This window comes from Amblyomma americanum, chromosome 3 (assembly GCF_052857255.1).
Source record: "Amblyomma americanum isolate KBUSLIRL-KWMA chromosome 3, ASM5285725v1, whole genome shotgun sequence".
In the NCBI taxonomy this organism is placed as follows: domain Eukaryota; kingdom Metazoa; phylum Arthropoda; class Arachnida; order Ixodida; family Ixodidae; genus Amblyomma; species Amblyomma americanum.
This window is the reverse complement of record NC_135499.1, coordinates 156630048-156648754: the sequence shown is the minus strand read 5'-3', so window position 1 is coordinate 156648754 and position 18707 is coordinate 156630048. Positions and strand designations below refer to the sequence as shown.

The window sequence follows — 18707 nt, the reverse complement described above, 5'->3', positions numbered from 1 at the left end:
CGTCGCTGGCAAAAAAAAAACGCCACTTGGAAGGAAATTGCCGAGCTGTTTAACAGCAATCACGAGGTGACCCGACGTGACCCCAATCAGCTCAAGAAATGCTGGGCCAACCTAAACAAAAGTCGAAGGAAGAGGACGCGATGAAAAAGAGAGATCGCCACAAGACAGGTGAGCGCGGCTTGCAGGCCGTTTACAAATGTTTGTTCCTGCATGCTTTGTATGCCATGGATAAGGGCATGATTATTCTACTTCGGTCGGCGTAAGCAACGTGTACTGGAACGCATAGTTTTTTTAGGAACAGTGTGATAACACGTAAATGGGCACGTAATAACGTTTCGGTGCAGTGTACTCTGCTTTATTTACAAACGCAGATGAATGCAGCCTGTGTTAATCGTGTAAATAATGCCCAAGCAGTATCCTGTACAGCCTCCGTAATTTTTAAAAACTACAGAGAATGTTTGCTACATTCAAGTCAGTACGAAGGCATGCGATTTCTGCTGCATAGAAGACTATGATGAGCGGGCAGTGCAGTGGGACGGAGGGCTCGCGCCTGGCCAGCAGCGAACTGACAACGGACGATTTTGCTCGGAGTTGGTACCATTCGCATACTATCGCGCCGCGAAGCCAAATTGGGTGCACCGTAGACCAGACGGTGTCTACACTGGCGACCTCTTCATGTTCATGAGGAAACTTGCCGCGCTATTGACAGTTGCTTGGTACTATTGAATATCCGGAAGGCTGTACATACAGCTACCTACCTCTACTCATTCCTGGCACTGCTGGGATGGGTGGCACAAAAACGTAGCGAAAACAACACACAGTTGCATGCATTGGTGTGCCTTTGGTTGCTTTTGTGTGGCACTTCATGAACAAAATATTTTAATGGAGCATTGTCTATAAATTAAGAGTAGCTTCACTGTGTGCGGTGTCTTTTTTCTTTTCAGGAGGAGGGTCAGCTCAATGCACTGCGAGCGCTCAAAGTGAGCAAGTCATTGCTGTTGCCAGCCACATAATGACCAGGGTAGGCAACCAGACTGACTCTGATGGAGGCATCGACCTGCCACCAGTGGCAAGTTTGCCTGTTATAAGATTGTTGCAGCCAATGGTGGATGGAGCAGGCAATGAAGAATTCCATTATGCAGGTAAAGAAAGCACTTTGCATGTTGTAGAAAAACAGCACTCCTCTCTTTATATTCCTTTGATGACAACGGCAGCGTGTACTGTCAATTGACGCTGTTTCAATGTTTTTTATTGCCTTGAACCTGCTATGAGGACTGTACAGTTCATCTACAACAAATTATAAAAATCTCATTTAATACAACACTGTAGAAAGCTGCTCTACATGTGGTTGGCTGAATGTTTGTGCAGATAAAGGCTGCATTGGTTGACAGTGCGAAAGGATGACCTGCTCCAAGCTGCATGTTGTTGGACAGCACTCTGAAGGCATTTTGACTTGACGGCTTATATTCATGTGAGTGGTATGCTGTGTTCCTTTAGCGGAAGGCGAGGAGTTGGTTAACCGTCGGACACCGATGGAGCAAGCATTCAGTGCTGCAACCTGAACTGCATTCATTATGACATTCTCTCCTGATGATGTTTTTGAGTCTTGTTTGCCATTCCTGCCTCACTTTAAACGAATGCCAACTTTAATGCAGTTTCATTATGCATGCACTCCTTCACATAAATTTTCATATTTCTGTGTACTTGTACATGATGGTGCTCCAGGGATAAGGTAACAACATTCTTGTTGTGAATAATGGTGCAGCTTGCCTATGTGTAATGCTCAAAGCCTTTTCGAATTTGGCTGCTAGTTTCAAGGAAATTGTTAGTTTTGCAATGCAGAGGTTTCACTCGAAACGCATGTTTTCTGTAGCCCTCAGGCTCAGGCTGCAGTATTTGTCACCTTTCTTGTATGCCTCACCTTGGCATTGGTGTCGCATTTATGCGGCGAAGCAAGCAGGCAGGCATTACAAGGAAACCTTTGCAAAAAAAATGAAAGTGGATTAGCTCAGCTACTCCAGGATATACAAAGTGAAAGCTGTCGGCGTTCATTGGCGTTCATTGGCATTGACTATACTGGGGCCCCCAGAAACAACGGCAGCTATTTGGTGCCGAGAAGGGCAAGTGGTGCCTTATATAAGAAAATTATAAAGCTTTCGTTATGTCTCTTCACCAATTGACCCAACAATCTGTGCTGTTGAGGCAGACAGCTAATGTGTTGTAAGCTTAGATTTGTCCAACTAATTTTTACCTTTTCTTTATTACAGAAGACGACTGGGAACCTCCGCTCGTGGATGAGCCGCAGTCACCAGCGGCTGCTGTTGGTAAGAGTGGGGCAACTCCAGAAGCAATTGAGCAGGAGAGCAATTTCTTTTTTCCTGCTGTGCAACCTGCTGATGCTTCCAGCACAGCTGCAGCAGGCTGCAGCAGTGCAGCAGGCTGCAGCAGTGCTACAGTTGCTTCTGGAGCTGCCGCTGGTCCCACTACTGCTGAAGCAGTGGCCACCGGTGACGCTGACAGGGCTCCAAGAGGGCGGATGGCCCTTTTAGAAAGGTCTCTGGCAGATGAGAACGACTATAGAGCGGCCTTACTGCGCGAAGAGCATGGACTGCGTCTGCAGCTGATGCGAGAGGACCACAACAGTATTCTGCAAGAGCGGCAGGAGAAAAAACTCCTTGATATCCAGAAAAAAAAATTGGAATTGGAAATCTTAGAAATTGAAAAACAAATCAAACTTGAACAGCTTCGTAGGCTGCGAGAGGCACCAGAATAAACGGTGCCTATGACTGAATGAAACTGGAATGCTGTGTGAATGCTTGCACAAATATTATGCGGCAAATCCACATAACTACACTTCATTTGCACATGTACCATTTTAAGCACGACTCGGTGGGAACAGACATAGAGCCCCGTCACCACCTTGCATGCAAGTCTGACAAGCTATCGCATAGCAGGAGGTAGGTAGGATGGTTGCGTGGTACTTCTGCTGCTATGGCTATATGGATCTTTGGATGCAAACAGCAATTTATTCATAGAAATACGCATTGCTGTATGCGACAAATATGGCTGCTCTAGGAAGGAAAAACCTCCCCTGGCATTGCTTGCAAAACCAACCAGTAGGGAAAATTGCAGGCCACATTGTTAAAGTTTCCATGTATAAAAATTCAACAATATTGGCTCACGCAAGTCAACACCACATAAATGCTCAAAGGCCAACACCGCTCTCTACTCCTTCCATTATCTTTGCTGTCTCATCTAACCTAAACCCTCGCAGCTAGTGCCTCCTACTCAAGAACCGAAACCCTTAAAGAATGCGATTCCTCCTATGCCGTCTACAAGGTGGGCCCATAGCTTGAGTCAATACAGTGCCACAGCCTCCCGCTTTGCTGAAGTAATCTATTGCTTCAAAAATATGGCCACCACATTCCTGTGACAAGCCGCACTAGGCATGACAAAAAAAGACTATAAAGAAGCATGCATCAAAAAAACACTTGCTGATGGCACCCACGTTCTGCTATTTCGAACCCCGCCAAACCATGTAACAATTTCAAAACATGCCAGTTCTCGATGAGTGGAATCAGTACAGTTCCAAGAAGGCCGGCTCAAATGCAAAGCCAGATTTAAGTTGTGACAGCCAACCAGTAACTGCATGTACAAATCAAAAGAACCGCTAGTCCAAGTGTTTGCATGTAAAAGATTTCACTACAACACTTGCGAGCTAGAAGTAGCTACCTAGTCATATCACAAACCATTCATTGAACCCACAAAACAAAATGTTGCAAACACTACTGGGGTCATAAATTATCTTTCAATTGTCCACCATGACTGCGGCAGCAAGGCGTTCCCAAACATCAGTAGTGCCCGCACACAATAATCTCGACTAACTGTTGGTGTTGGCTCATGACGACTCACTTTATGATCTAGGGTTTGTATTCAGCCATGCAAAGCAAGGCACCTAACAAACACCAGGTGCATTTGGCTCGAGAACAATGAATATTGAGTGCAACTGCTCGCATACAGATTGTGTAGCCTTAGCAACAGTTACAGGAGTTCTATGTACGACCATGACCTTTACACTTGGAAATTAAAAATGCTCACAGGTCACACACTGTAGGTTGGTATGTTTCACAATGACACAACAATGCCTGGAATCCTCTCCGCACATATGCTGCAGTGAACTTCGCTTCTTTCTCTGTGCCAGTTACTGCCCGTTATGCAACTTTGTTGTAAGAGGTTGAGCTGGGCGAGGCATGTGGATCATGTCAGGAAGCCCATTTCAGACCTAAAGAATCGACCTTTTGCACCATACTATGACAACAACCAACTCCCACTTTGAACAGAGACGAGAGAGAGCGACAATGCACAACAAACCACTCGAGCATCGTTCCTTGAAAAGAAGGCTCCAGTGTGACAGCTGAAGGTTCGACCGTTCTACACCATCTTGAAAGCAAACCAAATGAAAAGAATACACTCATGTTTTTTTTTACCTCAATACAGCAAAAAAAAAAGTGAGAAATTTAATAACTGATTCATAACACACCTCTGTTGGCAAGCCAGAAAACAAAACTTCGCAGTGATCTGGAATTTCATCATTGTAGGCAATTGGGAACGTCTCGTTTTGTTGTAAAAGGGATATTTGAAATTAATGATTGTGCAATGGGTTTTCCGGGCAGAAAGTACAAAGCGCAGAACAGCGTTCACAGACAGTCAACGGTTCCAGCAGCACCAACCCGAAGCACGCGCTCGCCGGGAGCAGTCCCGCTGCAACATGGGCGCTTCTTTGTCATTACAATTGTGACATAAAAACAAATTTATACTCAACACATGGAAGACATGCAAGAGCCCAAGCTTGAAGTGCAAGCCGGGTGAAAGTAGAAAAGACGAAGTAGCAGAACTACTTGCTGTGAGGAACCTGAATTCCATGCCGCTACCAAAGCAGCCACACAAATGTTTGCTCTGTGCAAAGGTGCACAAGCCCTGCGACTGCTCCACCTAAGGCCTAACTGTTGTAGTTTACCAAATCTGGTAATTTTTCACATGCGTGTAAGCAAAGCCGCCAAGGCAGCAGCTCTTAAACAAATGAACTGAGCGCCATTAAGACCCTCAGCAACAGGGTCAACAAGAGCTTTTCTGGTATTCGCCCTGCAAGATCAATACAGCGTTCTTGAAAAATAGCATTTGAAATAGAACACTATAGCAAGAAATGCAGAACCTAGAAGTGGAAGAGTAGCAGTTTGTTAATGCAACAAGCTCGCAACTTAAAAGCTTCCGAAGCTGAGAAAAAATTCTAGTGTAAAGGGGTGTATTCGCAGTGAAGGTCTGCGGTCGTAGATCAGAGAGCGTCATGATGAGCACACTCTCAGGAGTCACTCAGGATCCCCAGCTGCACTTCGTCGACCTCTTCGTCCCGCCGCTTGAACTGCTGCTAGTCGTTCCCATTGCTCTAACATTTCTTTAGTTCCTGCACAAAAGTTGGGATACGGGTAGCATGAGCAAGTGCGCATTATAAACATGCTTTATTCAAAATGCATGGGACAGTGTAGAGGACTGTGCATTTCTTACCTATGTGAAGCTCTTCTGGATGAGCACCCGTCGTGCCTGCATTCCCGACAAGCTGTCGCTGACAGCATCAACAGGTGGCAGGCGCTCTGGCCGCCTCGCTGCTGTCGTGCTGGTGCGAGCCGGTGGAGCGTCCTGGATGGGAGCGCTTTCAATAGGAGGCTGTGGCTCCTTCATCCAACATGCAAAGTTCTGCAGGGCTGCATACGCTGTGATGATCACTGCAGCTTGTTTCGGCTTGTGCTGGAGCCCCATATCCAGACAAGGGAAGCGGCGCTTCCAGACACCGAATGTCCTTTCGACCACATTCCGTGTCTTTATGTGGGCTTTTTGGTACCTGCACGTATAAAGGAATACTGCGTTGATTTAATGCCACAGCTCGACAGTGTTGTCAAGCTTTGTCAACTTTGTCATGCACTGTCATTGGAAACATTAACTAACCTTCCTTGCGGCGAATTTGCACAGTGATTGCGTGGTAATATAGCGCCTAGAACGTAGTGCTACTCTTCATGGAGCATGGAGAACGAAGCTACACTCTTCATGGAGTACAAAGCTACATTATAAAGCAGTACTAAAACAAAATGCTGGGCCTCGATCGCATATTCCGAAGAGACACATTTCGCTATGTGGGACGCCGTAGTGAAAGGCTCCGGAAATTTCTACCACCTGGCGTTCTTCAGCGTGCAACGACGTCGCACAGTACACAGGCCTCCAGCATTTCGCCTCCATCGAAATGTGAACGCCGCGGCCGGGATCGAACCCGCGTCTTTCGGGCAAGTAATCTTGTGACTGTACGTTCGTAGCACCGCGGGGAAATAAATAAAATGACAGCACGTACACGACGCGAACGAATACGAATGAGCTGAACAGTGGTAACTGTTCAGAGAATTTCAATTTTCATTGCTCACCTGCACATTGATGGAGAAATAGCCTTTGCGGTTTCGGTAGACTTCCGCATCTGCACCACCCGGGCTGTTGATGCGGACATGCGTGCAATCTATGCAGCCGGTCACACCAGGGAATTCACCGATCTCATAAAAGTCCCGCATCAGCTTTTCAAACTGCGAGACGGCTGGAAACTGCACCAGCATCGGGCGCAGGTGCTTGGCAATCAGCAAGGTGACCTTGCCAACTGCGCGGCACACCGTGGGCTGCGAAATCCGCACCAGATCCCCGGTGACGGTTTGGAAAGTACAGGCCCCATAAAAGCCAGGGGTAGCTGCAGCATCGGAGGAACAGGCTGTCCCCTGTTGTCGGGACTTTCACGCAGGGGCAACACGGTGAAGAGCTCCCGCACGGCGTTCTTGGAGAACCGATAGCGGGCGAGGAACTGCTCGTCGTCGTAGGGCTCCATGGGGTTCCCCCGATCTCGTAACGCTGGCCGTGGAATCTTCGGCAAAGAATGGGCCTCAGAAAATACTACGTCCATGGCGTGGCAAGCGAACTCGAACGCAGCTACCCTCCGCGCGACGTCCGATCGGTAGGTGGCCATGTTGGAAAATACAACGAAGTCAGCTTCAAGCAAGCTCCTCAGCCGACTTGAAGTTGGACCGAACTAGAATCGAGCCAAGCCGGATGCAAGTCGCACTTCAAGCCGAGTTTGGTTTATGAAACAGGATGGAGCTCACTTGAGACCGATGGAAGTTAAGTTCGAGCCAAGTTACATTTCTGCATTCGGGGGTTAGTTGCCGAATAAAGTGCTTCCTCTCTGTCTTTTTTCTCTAATTGGAGCCTAAGTCTTATCTCCCGAAGCAGCAGAAGCTTTTGGTAGTCGCGATTGGATGTCTGGGACGACTCAAATATATTAGTACGCGCGGTAGACCCGTTTGCTCTCGCTCACGTAAGGAGCTGAACAGCTGTGAATAAGAAAATAAGAGAAGCACACTACACCTTCGACACTAAATGTGCATTATTTTCTCGTTCAGCCAGTGCGGACTTAATCCCGTCAACGGGACTCCGTACAAAAACCATACGCATTAGTTATCATCAAGCCAATGAAAACATTTCAGTGAGGCTCCCAGACAGCACAAAGAGTGCCCACCTTACTTGCAAACCTGTCAAGATCAGGCACAATATGTCAATGTTTCGTATTTTACGAATATACGCTGCATGGCGAAATTTTTGTCGCTGTTTGACTCATTGCCGAAAAAAGTTCTTCCTCACTGTATTTTTTCGGTAATTAATGTCTTTGTTTTTGTCGCCGAGCAGGCAACGAGTCGAGCAGTGGCACAAACTTAGCTACATAGCGTATTTCATGAAATACGCAACTTCGCAATGTTTGTGCCTCATCTTGACATGTTTTTCAAGCAGCTAGGTGGGCACCGTTTCTGCTGTTTGGGGGCCTCACTGATAATTTTTTGTTTCTTTGATAATCAATTCACCCCTACCTCTTATAGTAGGTTGTCAAATTTCTATAAGTAATTCTTTATAATGAAGACCTGTTATTGTAAAGCTTCTGGTGGATCTAGTATCTCGCGTTTGTTTTGTGCCCTTTAAACGAGTACAGACTGTTCGGAAGATGTCGTTGTTGGCTGTCCGATATTCCGCTTAATGATTCGGATGTTCATCGCGTGTACTCGCAGCACCATCAGAAATTCACGCATAGGCTCTGCATCCTAAAAAATACTGCTGATTTTTGGTATCTTCTAGTTCACATAATTTTGTTAGAACGTGTTCATTAACTATCGCAAGCATTCTACTCTTACGAGTAAATCTTTAATCACTTCCTTGCTGTTAAAATCCTTAAATATTAGTAGTATATCTGGCCTAGGTGTGCCCGACTACCGCTTCAGAACTTCGCTAGTCACTGCCGCGAAGATTATGTCCACATTCCGAAGCTGGCAATATGATGCATCATTTTTCAGTTAAGTGAGGCTCTAGAAAACCGTGTATTCGGCGTCCGAGAATTTTCATTTGTTCACATTTTTAACACATTCAATGACGTTCGCGGAATGAAACCTGGTCTTCCTGCCTACACTAGCCTCATAGAAAGTAAGTACAGTCAAGCGCACTGTTGGAAGCAGTTGTGAAAGCATTTGGCAAACTCTTCTCAAGCTTGCAAAATTATAAGCGCAATTGGATCACAGGGCAAAGTTAAATTCTCCTTCCTCATAATTTTATTCAGTATGCAAGAGCAAATTCTTCATCGTATTTTATTGCAGTATTTTACATTCACAGTAATGAAATGTTTACGGTCCAGAACAGCGGGTCACCAAACTGCATTCAAGCTCGCATTCAAGCTGCTTGTAAGTAAGCATGGAAGCCAGCACGTCTCACCTCTTTAGTGCCACGAACTTTGAAGCCTGTTTCCTTAGTATCCACATGTGAATGAAGCTTACATATGCCTTAAATGGTTTTTCTTTCTTGTTCTCAAATACATGGAACTTATGTGTTTCGTTTCCAGATTCGCAGATCTGTTATACTTCATATTTAAGTGCGCTGCTTTCGAAATGAACTTGCTCAATATTCAACTAGGTCTGGATGACTACGTCATTTTATTCTTATCATCTACCCCCATGGCTGTCATTATGCACGAAATTAGCTTACCGCATCTGCTTCTTTCGTGTCACCAAGCATCAGAATATCCACTTATCACTCGTACGGTGTCCGATGTTGTTGATGTTTCTTGATTATACGTGCGAATCTGATTGGATAATTTGTTCACTTATTCTATTTACACTAAACAAGTACTATGAAACTGAAGGGGAGTGTGTCTGCTAAAGCTGTTCATTTAAATAAGCTTCAGCTCGCGGCGCAGTTTGCTTTAGTGTTTGACCATACTAGAATGCATCTTAATGCTCGGTAAAAACAAATATCCACATCGACAACAAAACAATTCACTTATGTATCAATGTCACTGTCTTTCTCACAGCAAGTTCCTCTTTTCTTAAATCACTTCCATTATCCGCACGTGGTTTAGTTAAATGAGGCTGGGCTGATATACAGAACGGTTGCTGGCTCCTACCAAACAAGGAAAGCAGATACGTCACTGTAACATTCAATTAGCGCTGAAAGTTTTCCGCGCTAGGACACGTGCATGGGTTTTGCAACATTTCGCGGTAACTATCTCATAATGACCTCTATTTCCGCCGAGTTCAAATGCACTATTCTAATCTCTAGCTGACTGTTTTTTGTTGGGGCACTGCATGGCCTTCTTTTAAAATTTTCTTTGGGGGCAAGGCACCCTTCTTTTATATTAGTCAACCTTATAGCGTCTCATAAACACCTTTCCGAATACTCATCTACCAGTAAGATACTACTGAGTGTTTTTAAGAGCCTTACCAGACATGTTTTGACTATGGCGTGTTATCGTACGACATGTATACCGATGCAAAATCAAATACATCTCACGCCAATATAGAGAACAATTTGATCAGAAGAACATCTTCTTTTCTTGCCATTCTATTTCAGAGTAAGGCGCTGTGACTGCAACTACGCATCATCATTCTCTGACGGGGAAGAAATCTGGATAGTTATTCACAAGAAAAAAAAATGAATTATAAAACCCATTTCTTACTCAATGTCTTTCCATTTTTCCTTACGTGCCGGTCATGCGCCGCGGTGGCTCCACAGTTTAATGCGGATCAATTTCGCTTCAAGGGATTTACTGGACGGTAATTTTGAAGCGTAATAAATCGATGGGAGAGAACAGAGTTCGATATTGTGAATCGATTTGAAGCCTGATGAAATAATGCGATTTACCGCCTCACTGACTGGCTAATTATCCTATTATACGCCACTATGGAACCCTGTGACTTCCCGCAGCCTAAGCGTTTCTCGGTACAGCTGTGATTTTTGTTTTTCTTCGTTACGGCACGCCTGGCAGACGAAGTGATCTCCCTGGCCAAAAGCGCTTCCATTCTCCAGTTTTTCCTGTTGTGACTGGCAACACGTTGCATTTACAAGTGCGTGGAGTGGCATGCAAAAGAAGTTTTTGCGGCCGCTCTTATGTCCAACAATTTCAGACAAAAAATTTGAATATTAGAAAATTGTAAGATAATTTTGCAGAAATATTGAAGGTGATGGTTCATTCTTCTGATGTGTAGCAAAATCTTTCTTTTAAATTGTTTCCATTGATCGCATCGAACAGTTAAGACTCCATACAAAAGCAATGGGAAATTCTTTCGACGATAGCAAAAACGTTACTAAAAGAAATTCAAGACTGTCGTCGAATTACCAGCGGATATATTCATTGTGATAGCAAAATCTTACATTATATTCAAATATTTTGTTAAGAGGTTTCCCGCTCAAGAATTCTTTTGTCCCGAATTATTGGGTATGTGTGTAAAAAGTATGCCTTCACGTAGATTTCCTTGCTGTCATATTTTAATAAGAGCGCATTTCGCATGGCATTTTTCAAGTTTTCAGTTGTATTTCTAAACCTAGTATGGCCGTCCGCATCGATGAAAACTGCTTAGGCAGTCAAGAAAAATAGTTTCTTTTGTCAAGCTAATAAAAGCTTCAGAAAGACCTTATACCAATGAGAAAAACGCTTTCGTCTTGCAGAGAACTGTCTCGAGGGAGCACACCGCCGACGAGGTTTCGACTGGGACCCGACATAAAGGTAGAATCAATTGTGGGGAGGACGCGGGAACTCTGAAAAGACATAACCCTTTTACCTCCCCGAGTGTTCAACTAGTGTTCCTTACACGTATTAAGAGACCAAACCTGGAAAATCTTAAGATGTTGTTCTGTGCTTGCGTCACCTTAAATAGTTTACACCTCCAATTAATATCACACTTTCACTGAGTTATTCGTTAAAACTGTACCCAATCATCGGTACCCATTCCATGCGTTCGGGATATAGATGAGCCTTCTTTACGTTCCCGACTGCAGGGGGTGAAAAAACCTGGCTACATGGATCAGCAATACCCTCCAAATGAAACCTAGTCACGTAGAATCCACGCCTCACTTTCTAGCTAACTAAGGCACTCCAGGAAAACCTACAATGGCGTTTGATTAGCAGCGGAAGCAATACGAGGTTCTTTGTGAATTATTCGATTCTTAAGGTATTCCATGGCCTCCAGAGCTTATCACATTCCTGAGCGAATAAATGTACACTGGCTTTCATAATAGGTTCCAAAAATCAATTATATCATTGCAAACATTAGCCGGTCAGTTCAGTGCTACAACCATTCACTGGCACTTCACACTTGCTATCAGTCATAGTTTCCTTCGGCCATTGCTCTGACAACAGCAGCCAGGAGGAAGCTCATTTATGGCAGTTCATTTATAATCAGCATGTCCACCATTCTGTCGGTTAAACGCTAAGCCCAGGATCCCTTTTTGTGTAAAGAATCGCTGTAAAAAGGGAACACTGCTGCGTAAAGGGAACTCTGCTGGTGAACGGTGTCTCGGTCCTTTGTCGCCTGACATATTTTTAATGGAGGTGCTTTTTCATGTTCGTCGCGTGTCCTCGCAGGTCTTGGAATCAAAACGCCGACATTTCGAATGTCGACTCATCCAACAGTCTAAGGCCTTATTTGCTTAACACTGAAAGCTGTTGACTAACTCTATTTCGTCAGACACTGGTGAACCTACATGTTTTGTTCGTTTTTCGAAAGTAGATCTTGTGTGAGATGTTGAACAGTCTTTATGAGCAAGTTAGCCACGTTTTGGTGACTCTAAGGTCTTAAAATAGTGGATTCTGCGTGACTAGGAGGAATCAGCACTCTAGGAATATTTGGCTTATGTCTCGCTGACTCGGATCCGTCTGAAAGTATTACTCTGCCTGATTTGGCGTGCATTTAAAAAAATCATGATATCCGAACTTTTTTCTCAAATTCCTCACTGCGTAGCGTTATTTGTGACCGATAAATAATGTTATGTCCGGAAAGGGGACCTTTGAAAGTATCTTCATTACCACAGACTATTGTTAAAACTAGAGTCGGTATCTTGCTAGTACAATAGTACACGTACTGCCGTTCAAAAAGTAAGTTGCGAAAAAAGAACAAGAAACCGTATTGCTAACCAAGATTCTTTTTGGAAACACAAGAAAAAAAATCGAGGAAAGGTCACAAGCAGCAAAGGAGTGTACAGACCTCTATATGAGCACCCCGGTTCCCATCTCGCTGTCGCTGCGTGACGAGCATCCGGATTTGACATGTAGAGGCTCTTCGGTGTCCGCCAATTGGGAGTCGTCAGCCGCGCCTTCCCTGCGGCACACCACGCCGTCCAAGATGATGGCGTTAGCCGTGACGTCTTCTTTCCTACCCTCTCTGCAGTTGTGCACGTTCTTCACGCAAGCCTTCCCTGAGGATTCGCTGGACACTCAAGGCCCGGAGAAGACTCCTCACCGTCGAGAGTAAGGCACGTTGAAGACGTTGTTTCGTTTTCACTCATGTTTACCTTTTTTTCTCTCTCTTCAAGTGATGCCTTCCTTTTTGTGGGTCAACAAAAAGAGAAGAATATGTCATCAGCACGGTGACGCTCCCGTAAATGAGCTGGAACTCTGTGATCGTCCCACGCTTGAGACCGCTATTTCAGCGTTTTGCCCAGACTTCAGTACGCTGCAGTACACTTGCGACGTTCGCAAATACTGAAGACATTATTACATATTAAGTGAATTCATCACTGGTAAGTAGAATCGTGATAAGGAAACATGTGCGGGATTTACGTTCTGGTATTTTTATACTGGGGTAATTTAATGGCAAAATTAAAATGCGGCTTGAAGTCGTATAAGTGTAAAAAAAATTGCAACTGTGTTTTATCACTTACTTCTTTGTGAATGCAAACAGTGCTGCTGTATTGAGAGCTGGGAGCTCATTTCACAAATGTAAATAACCGCTTTTAAATCGAGAATTTGGTTTATCGATCGCAGCTAGAAAATATGAAACAACAGCGCATACTGGTTTCGTTCGGAATTTATATAAAATGAAAGTGTTGCCGTCATACTGTCGTATAGCGCCGAACAGGCATAGGCAGTATCAGAGATACATGCATCTTCGATTCTATCTTTCGATACATTTTGACTATTGGTATTAGGTATCGCTTGCAAAAATTGAAGTATCGTAGCATTGGTACCGAAAATATATCTTTAGTGCATCATGTATTTTAACAATACTCATGCTAAAAAAACTGCGCTGAAGACTTCCGCAGTCATGCTCAGAAGCTTAGAGAACAAGCTGTTGTTCGCTTTCTCAGCAAGTCAAAAGTCACTCACTATTCTACACGCGGGTCAGTGTGGTCATCAGCACCGGCAGCGTCAAATGCATCAGCTGACGCATTGTTTTCGTTTGGAGAAGCAAGCGTTACAAGCCGTGGTTCTGAAGCGGTGCTAGTGAAATTTGGCTTTCTTAACTACCTCCAGGATCATCAAGTCGACGTGACTATGCTTCACTCTTATCCCTTGATAAATGGCGCCTTCATTACGTAGAACAAGACAACGTGCATGCCTGCTCCCGCATAAAGAGACTTTTTTTCATTTGCTTCGCTTATAGCATGGCCGCATAGCGGGGATCTTTTGGGCTTGAACAAATTCTCCTGCTTTTTGACCTTTAATTAAAGGTACCGTCCGAATAACAGAGATAAGCAAGGTATGCTTTAACTAATATAGGTTTCAGCTCTGCATTTTTTCTTCTGGCTTCTAACGCGTAATACTCAATTTCAAGCGTCTCTTAAAACACACAGTGCTGCAGACATAACTCTTTGCCTTTCCCAAGCACACAGAACTTGCATCAGTTACCGCAAGGAAAAGGCAGAGGAAACTCAGTAAATATGGCAGTAACGACCTAGAAGTATCAGAAAAAGTTTGAACTTCATTTGTTTGCAGTGAAGTGCTGACTGACCGGTTCGCTTGAAGAACATTAGCTTAAAAATATATATTTTTAGGCTTCCTATGCAATCGATCATTTGTACGTCCCCTTCACTTCTGTCCAATGCTAAAGTTCCAACGAAACCAGCTGCGCTAAGAGTTCAGTTTAAAGAAATCCATGTGGTCGCATTCATTTGAGCCCTTACAGAAATATAGCGCTGTATCGAGCAAATTAAATATTCCAGAAACCATGGAAAAATTTCTTAACTTAGCTACTCATATGACCAGCTTTGTTAATATAGGCGATTTCGATTATGTATACAAGTTTCGACGATACAGGATTGAATATCTGTATTGCAATCAATTCCGGATCATTTCCTTTTATTGGTAACGAAAATATCATTTTTGAGGATATCGGGTATCAGTATCGAAGATACTTTCTTCAGGTATCGTGCCCATCCCTGGAGCCAAAGTAAAAAAAATGAGTGTATGTCGTCATCGAGAGTAGCTGCGCGCATGAAATACATTGCAGGATGTGCGTATCGTGTTCTCAGTCCTCGGGTATTGGTCGAATGTTTTGTCAGCTGAATGTCCCCTGTCTGCGTCGCACTTAAGTTTTACGGGCTGGACAGCGCGTCTGGCATTCGTGGCCGCTTTCGTGGGTTAGGAAGCCTCCAACATAACCGCATTTCTTAGCTCTACAGTGCACTTGGCTTTCTTAGATGGCATTACTGTTGTTGTGTTAAAAAATCTCCTGGTGTATTACCTATCGCCGTGTTAAGCTCGTTTGACGTCTCGTTGCCTTAACAAACATTCTCGAAGCTGAACAAACAGATTAACGATGATGACAGTTACCAACCGACTGCTTGAGAGACTGCCGGTTATAACACGCAGTGTGAGAGTCCGCGACGACTGCCTACTGGTCTCGGGCATCGAGAAAAGAAGACGCCTGGTTTGCGCCGCCAATGGTTTGAATCCCGCTCGGGGCGAATGGCATGGGGGAGTTTGTTTGTTCCTGCTTGACACTCTTCCTACACAAAATTTTCAGTATACTAAGATCAGTTCACCCTCAAGTTCAGAATCAAGTTCCGCGTGGTTTGCATTCCACGTTCTCCTTAGTTTGCCGAGAATGAAGCTGAAAGAATTTCATGCTTATTAGAATAATGCTTTATTAAAGCATTTATTAATTCTTCATTAAAGCATTACTGTTCTCTCACACGCTGGAGGCGCCTCCGTCGTTAAGATTGTTTACATAATGCGTGGTTTTACAGCCATATTCCATACTACTTTCGCTCTTCGTGACTCATTACGGGGACTATGTCGCGTCACGTGTTTAACCGGTCATACGCTGCTATGACAGCTGCTGCTAGCTGCTACACATACGCATGTATGCCATATGGGCTTAAACTAGCTTCGGCTGTTGGCCCGACAGTTGTTTGCTTATGTTGTTGTACAATTTCACTATGAAATAAATAATGTATATTGTGTAATGTCTAAAATTACAAATTAGGTTTTGTTTTATTGCCGACAACGGAAACAAACTGTCTCTGTAGCACTAGCGAAGGAAAGAATTTCGTGCTTCCACTCTTCTGCACTCTCTTTACATTTATGAAGTTTCTTTGAAATTTGAGGTGGCATTTTAGCGCACGTCGTAATCACTGAAAAAAAAGTTAAGGCCACGGGACCTCATTGCGTAAGAGTGTACGCTTTCCGGTGCGGAGCTAACTCTTTTTCTGATTCGTGCTGAAAAAAGAAAACGGAACTCTAAAGTACGACTATGTTTCATCTCTTGACATGTAATGGGACGCTACCCGTTTCTCGAATGCCCGTGCGTGCGTGCACTCGAAGAAAAGAGTCTAAAGTTTCCAGCTCTTGTCGAGAACAGTTTCCGGCTATTCGCTTCTTCTGCTGTTTTTTTTTTGCTGCACCGCATTGTCCGCTTAGAAATTCTACTGCATTCGTTAATTTCCGATTTCGAAACTTTCGTCTGCGGACAAAATCCTCCACCTTCTTAAAAATCGAAAACGAACGTGACCTGGTACTGTTTATGAAGTCGTCGTTACGATGCTAACTCTCACCCTGCATCAGGTTGTTTTCTTTCCTTCCAGCCGTACGGCTCCTGTTTCTTTTAAATTATCAGGGGTTAATAACTTGGTGCGGGCTAGTTGGTGAATCATCATGGAAAGCGGAAACGCGAAGCAACAAGGACGAAAGAGAGGCACGAAAACAAAGGGCAAGCGCTGAACTAATTAAATCATCAATTAGTTCAGCGCTTGTCCGTGTTCTCGTGTTTTCCTTTCGTCCTTGTTGCTTGGCACTGCCGCTTTCTATAGGGGGTTGTTGTAAGATCCATGAATACGTGTTTGAATTTATCATGTGCAATAATGTTCTAATGCATTGACAAAACTTTACAAAACACCTACCTAATTACAGTTCTTCGACGCATAATGTTATGAACAAAGCAGTTCGCCCGAAAGCAGCCCCGCATTAGTCATAATATAATGACTAAAACGTAAACTACTATTATAATTTTAACGACGTTATTATGAAAATATTCCCTTCTGGCATACTTTTCTTCTTCCGTCATTTTAACCGAGCCGTCAAGAACCTTGTTTTGGAAAGCTGTATTGCTCTCATGGTCGAGAAAAGAAATAAAGGCCGGAAATGCGGCACAGCGAATTTTTTTTTATTTTAGGTGGGCCTGCTATCATGAATAGGCGTTCGTACCTGGATCGTTTGTCAAATTTTTTTAATTCACAAGAAATATTGTAGGCGGTTATATGGCCCGAGAAGTGGTTTGAGAGGCCATGACCTTTGATCAGCAAATTTATTTATTTATTTATTTATTTATTTATTTATTTATTTATTTATTTATTTATTTATTTATTTATTTATTTATTTATTTATTTATTTATTTATTTATTTATTAATTACAGATACCTGCAGCGCCCGGAGGCATTATTGCAGGGGAGGACACACAACGACTTCTGCTCGTTTGGGCGAAAGTACAGAGGATAACAAAAATGCAATACAAATACAAAAAATACAAAACACAACTAATAATAGATGAGGAAAAGCATGCACTGAAGGAGAACAACCGCGCTCCAAAAAAAACACTAATGAAATGAAAAGACACGCACAAAAGAACTGCGCGCCCGATCACACATCAGATAAGAATGCGCGGAACTGACCTTCCGTGCAGCACTCAGTGACACCTGCCGGCAGCCTGTTCCTCTCATTGATTGTCCGTGGAAAGTACGAGGCTTTGTAAATATCTGTCTTACGTTTAATGTCTCGGATCTTCCACTGATGAACAAGTCGCCTAGATATTTGCAGAAGTTCAATGCTTTCAGTCACTATATATATGTATATATATATATATATATATATATATATATATATATATATATATATATATATATATATATATATATATATATATATATATATATATTTCTCCTTCAGATCACAACGTTCCGAACAAGGTCGTGAAACAGCCGCCGAAATTCAAACCATCCGGTTTGATCATTTCGCGTGTACTTACTGACCACACTGGTAAATAAATTTGGTTCCAATTTTGCATGCCTTCTTAACAGGACGTGTGTTTTGCCTGATTTTCTCTTATTCTCATTGTGCGCTTTGTACTAACGGCATCACCTGACAGCTTCAAGAGTATCAATATACGGCCACGGTATTTGTACCCAAAAATGAACAAATTAAGTACTATTAGAATTAAAATAGATTTCGCCGACTTTATTGCGTTACGTCATTCTTTCTGCGCTGCGTGTGCCTTCACACTATTGCCATTCGTGACATTTAAATTGTGAGGAAGAACTACACAAAGCATTCACCTTTAGAGCATATCTAAGATGTGGAGCGTAAAGCATCATCAGCTCTTAATTTTATTCTGCAATATTTTCAGTGCTGATGTCTATTATCCACATTCTGAACGGTTAACATATATGTGCCCTTTGGGGGCTATTGCATTTCACCTTCGTCATATGCGGCCGACCTGGGACGCAGTAGTCGAACACCGTAGCAACAGTGTCACCGTGACGCGTGCAATCAGACACCTCAGCTACATTTCCCTGACCACTGATAAATGATATAAATAAGATGAAAACTCCTTTTCAGCACGCAGCTTCTTTTCGAAACGGTAACGTGGAATAGTGGAACTGAGAATGGTCCCCTATTCTCCGTATAGTGACCTACTTAAATTAATTACAAAACATTCAACAACTGGGGAAAATTTCGCCTTATTTTGATGCTTCGGGGTGTATGACCAATCTTGTGAGTTATATTCCACTACGCAGGCCTTGATACCCTTATCTTGGTGATCACTGTCCCCTTTTAATCGTTTCTTTTTCCCGGCTCATTCCTCTTTACCATCTCTGAG

General features: G+C 43.4%; 1 protein-coding gene across 1 annotated transcript; it reads left to right on the top strand.

The window, feature by feature from the left end:
• Positions 1-975: 975 nt before the first annotated feature.
• Positions 976-2936, top strand: LOC144124194 (uncharacterized). Its single transcript, XM_077656844.1, has 3 exons — positions 976-1142; positions 2268-2429; positions 2881-2936. The coding sequence occupies exons 1-3, from the start codon at positions 1013-1015 to the stop codon at positions 2934-2936; spliced, it is 348 nt and encodes a 115-aa protein (XP_077512970.1). The 5' UTR covers positions 976-1012.
• The last annotated feature ends 15771 nt before the right edge of the window (positions 2937-18707 follow it).

Bases quoted from the DNA above. Each gene is read 5' to 3' on its own strand.
- LOC144124194 (XM_077656844.1), top strand. From the start codon at position 1,013: ATGACCAGGGTAGGCAACCAGACTGACTCTGATGGAGGCATCGACCTG. The intron at 1,143-2,267 runs GTAAAGAAAGCA...TCTTTATTACAG, and splicing joins TGAAGAATTCCATTATGCAG to AAGACGACTGGGAACCTCCG. The intron at 2,430-2,880 runs GTGCAGCAGGCT...TACCATTTTAAG, and splicing joins AGCTGCAGCAGGCTGCAGCA to CACGACTCGGTGGGAACAGA.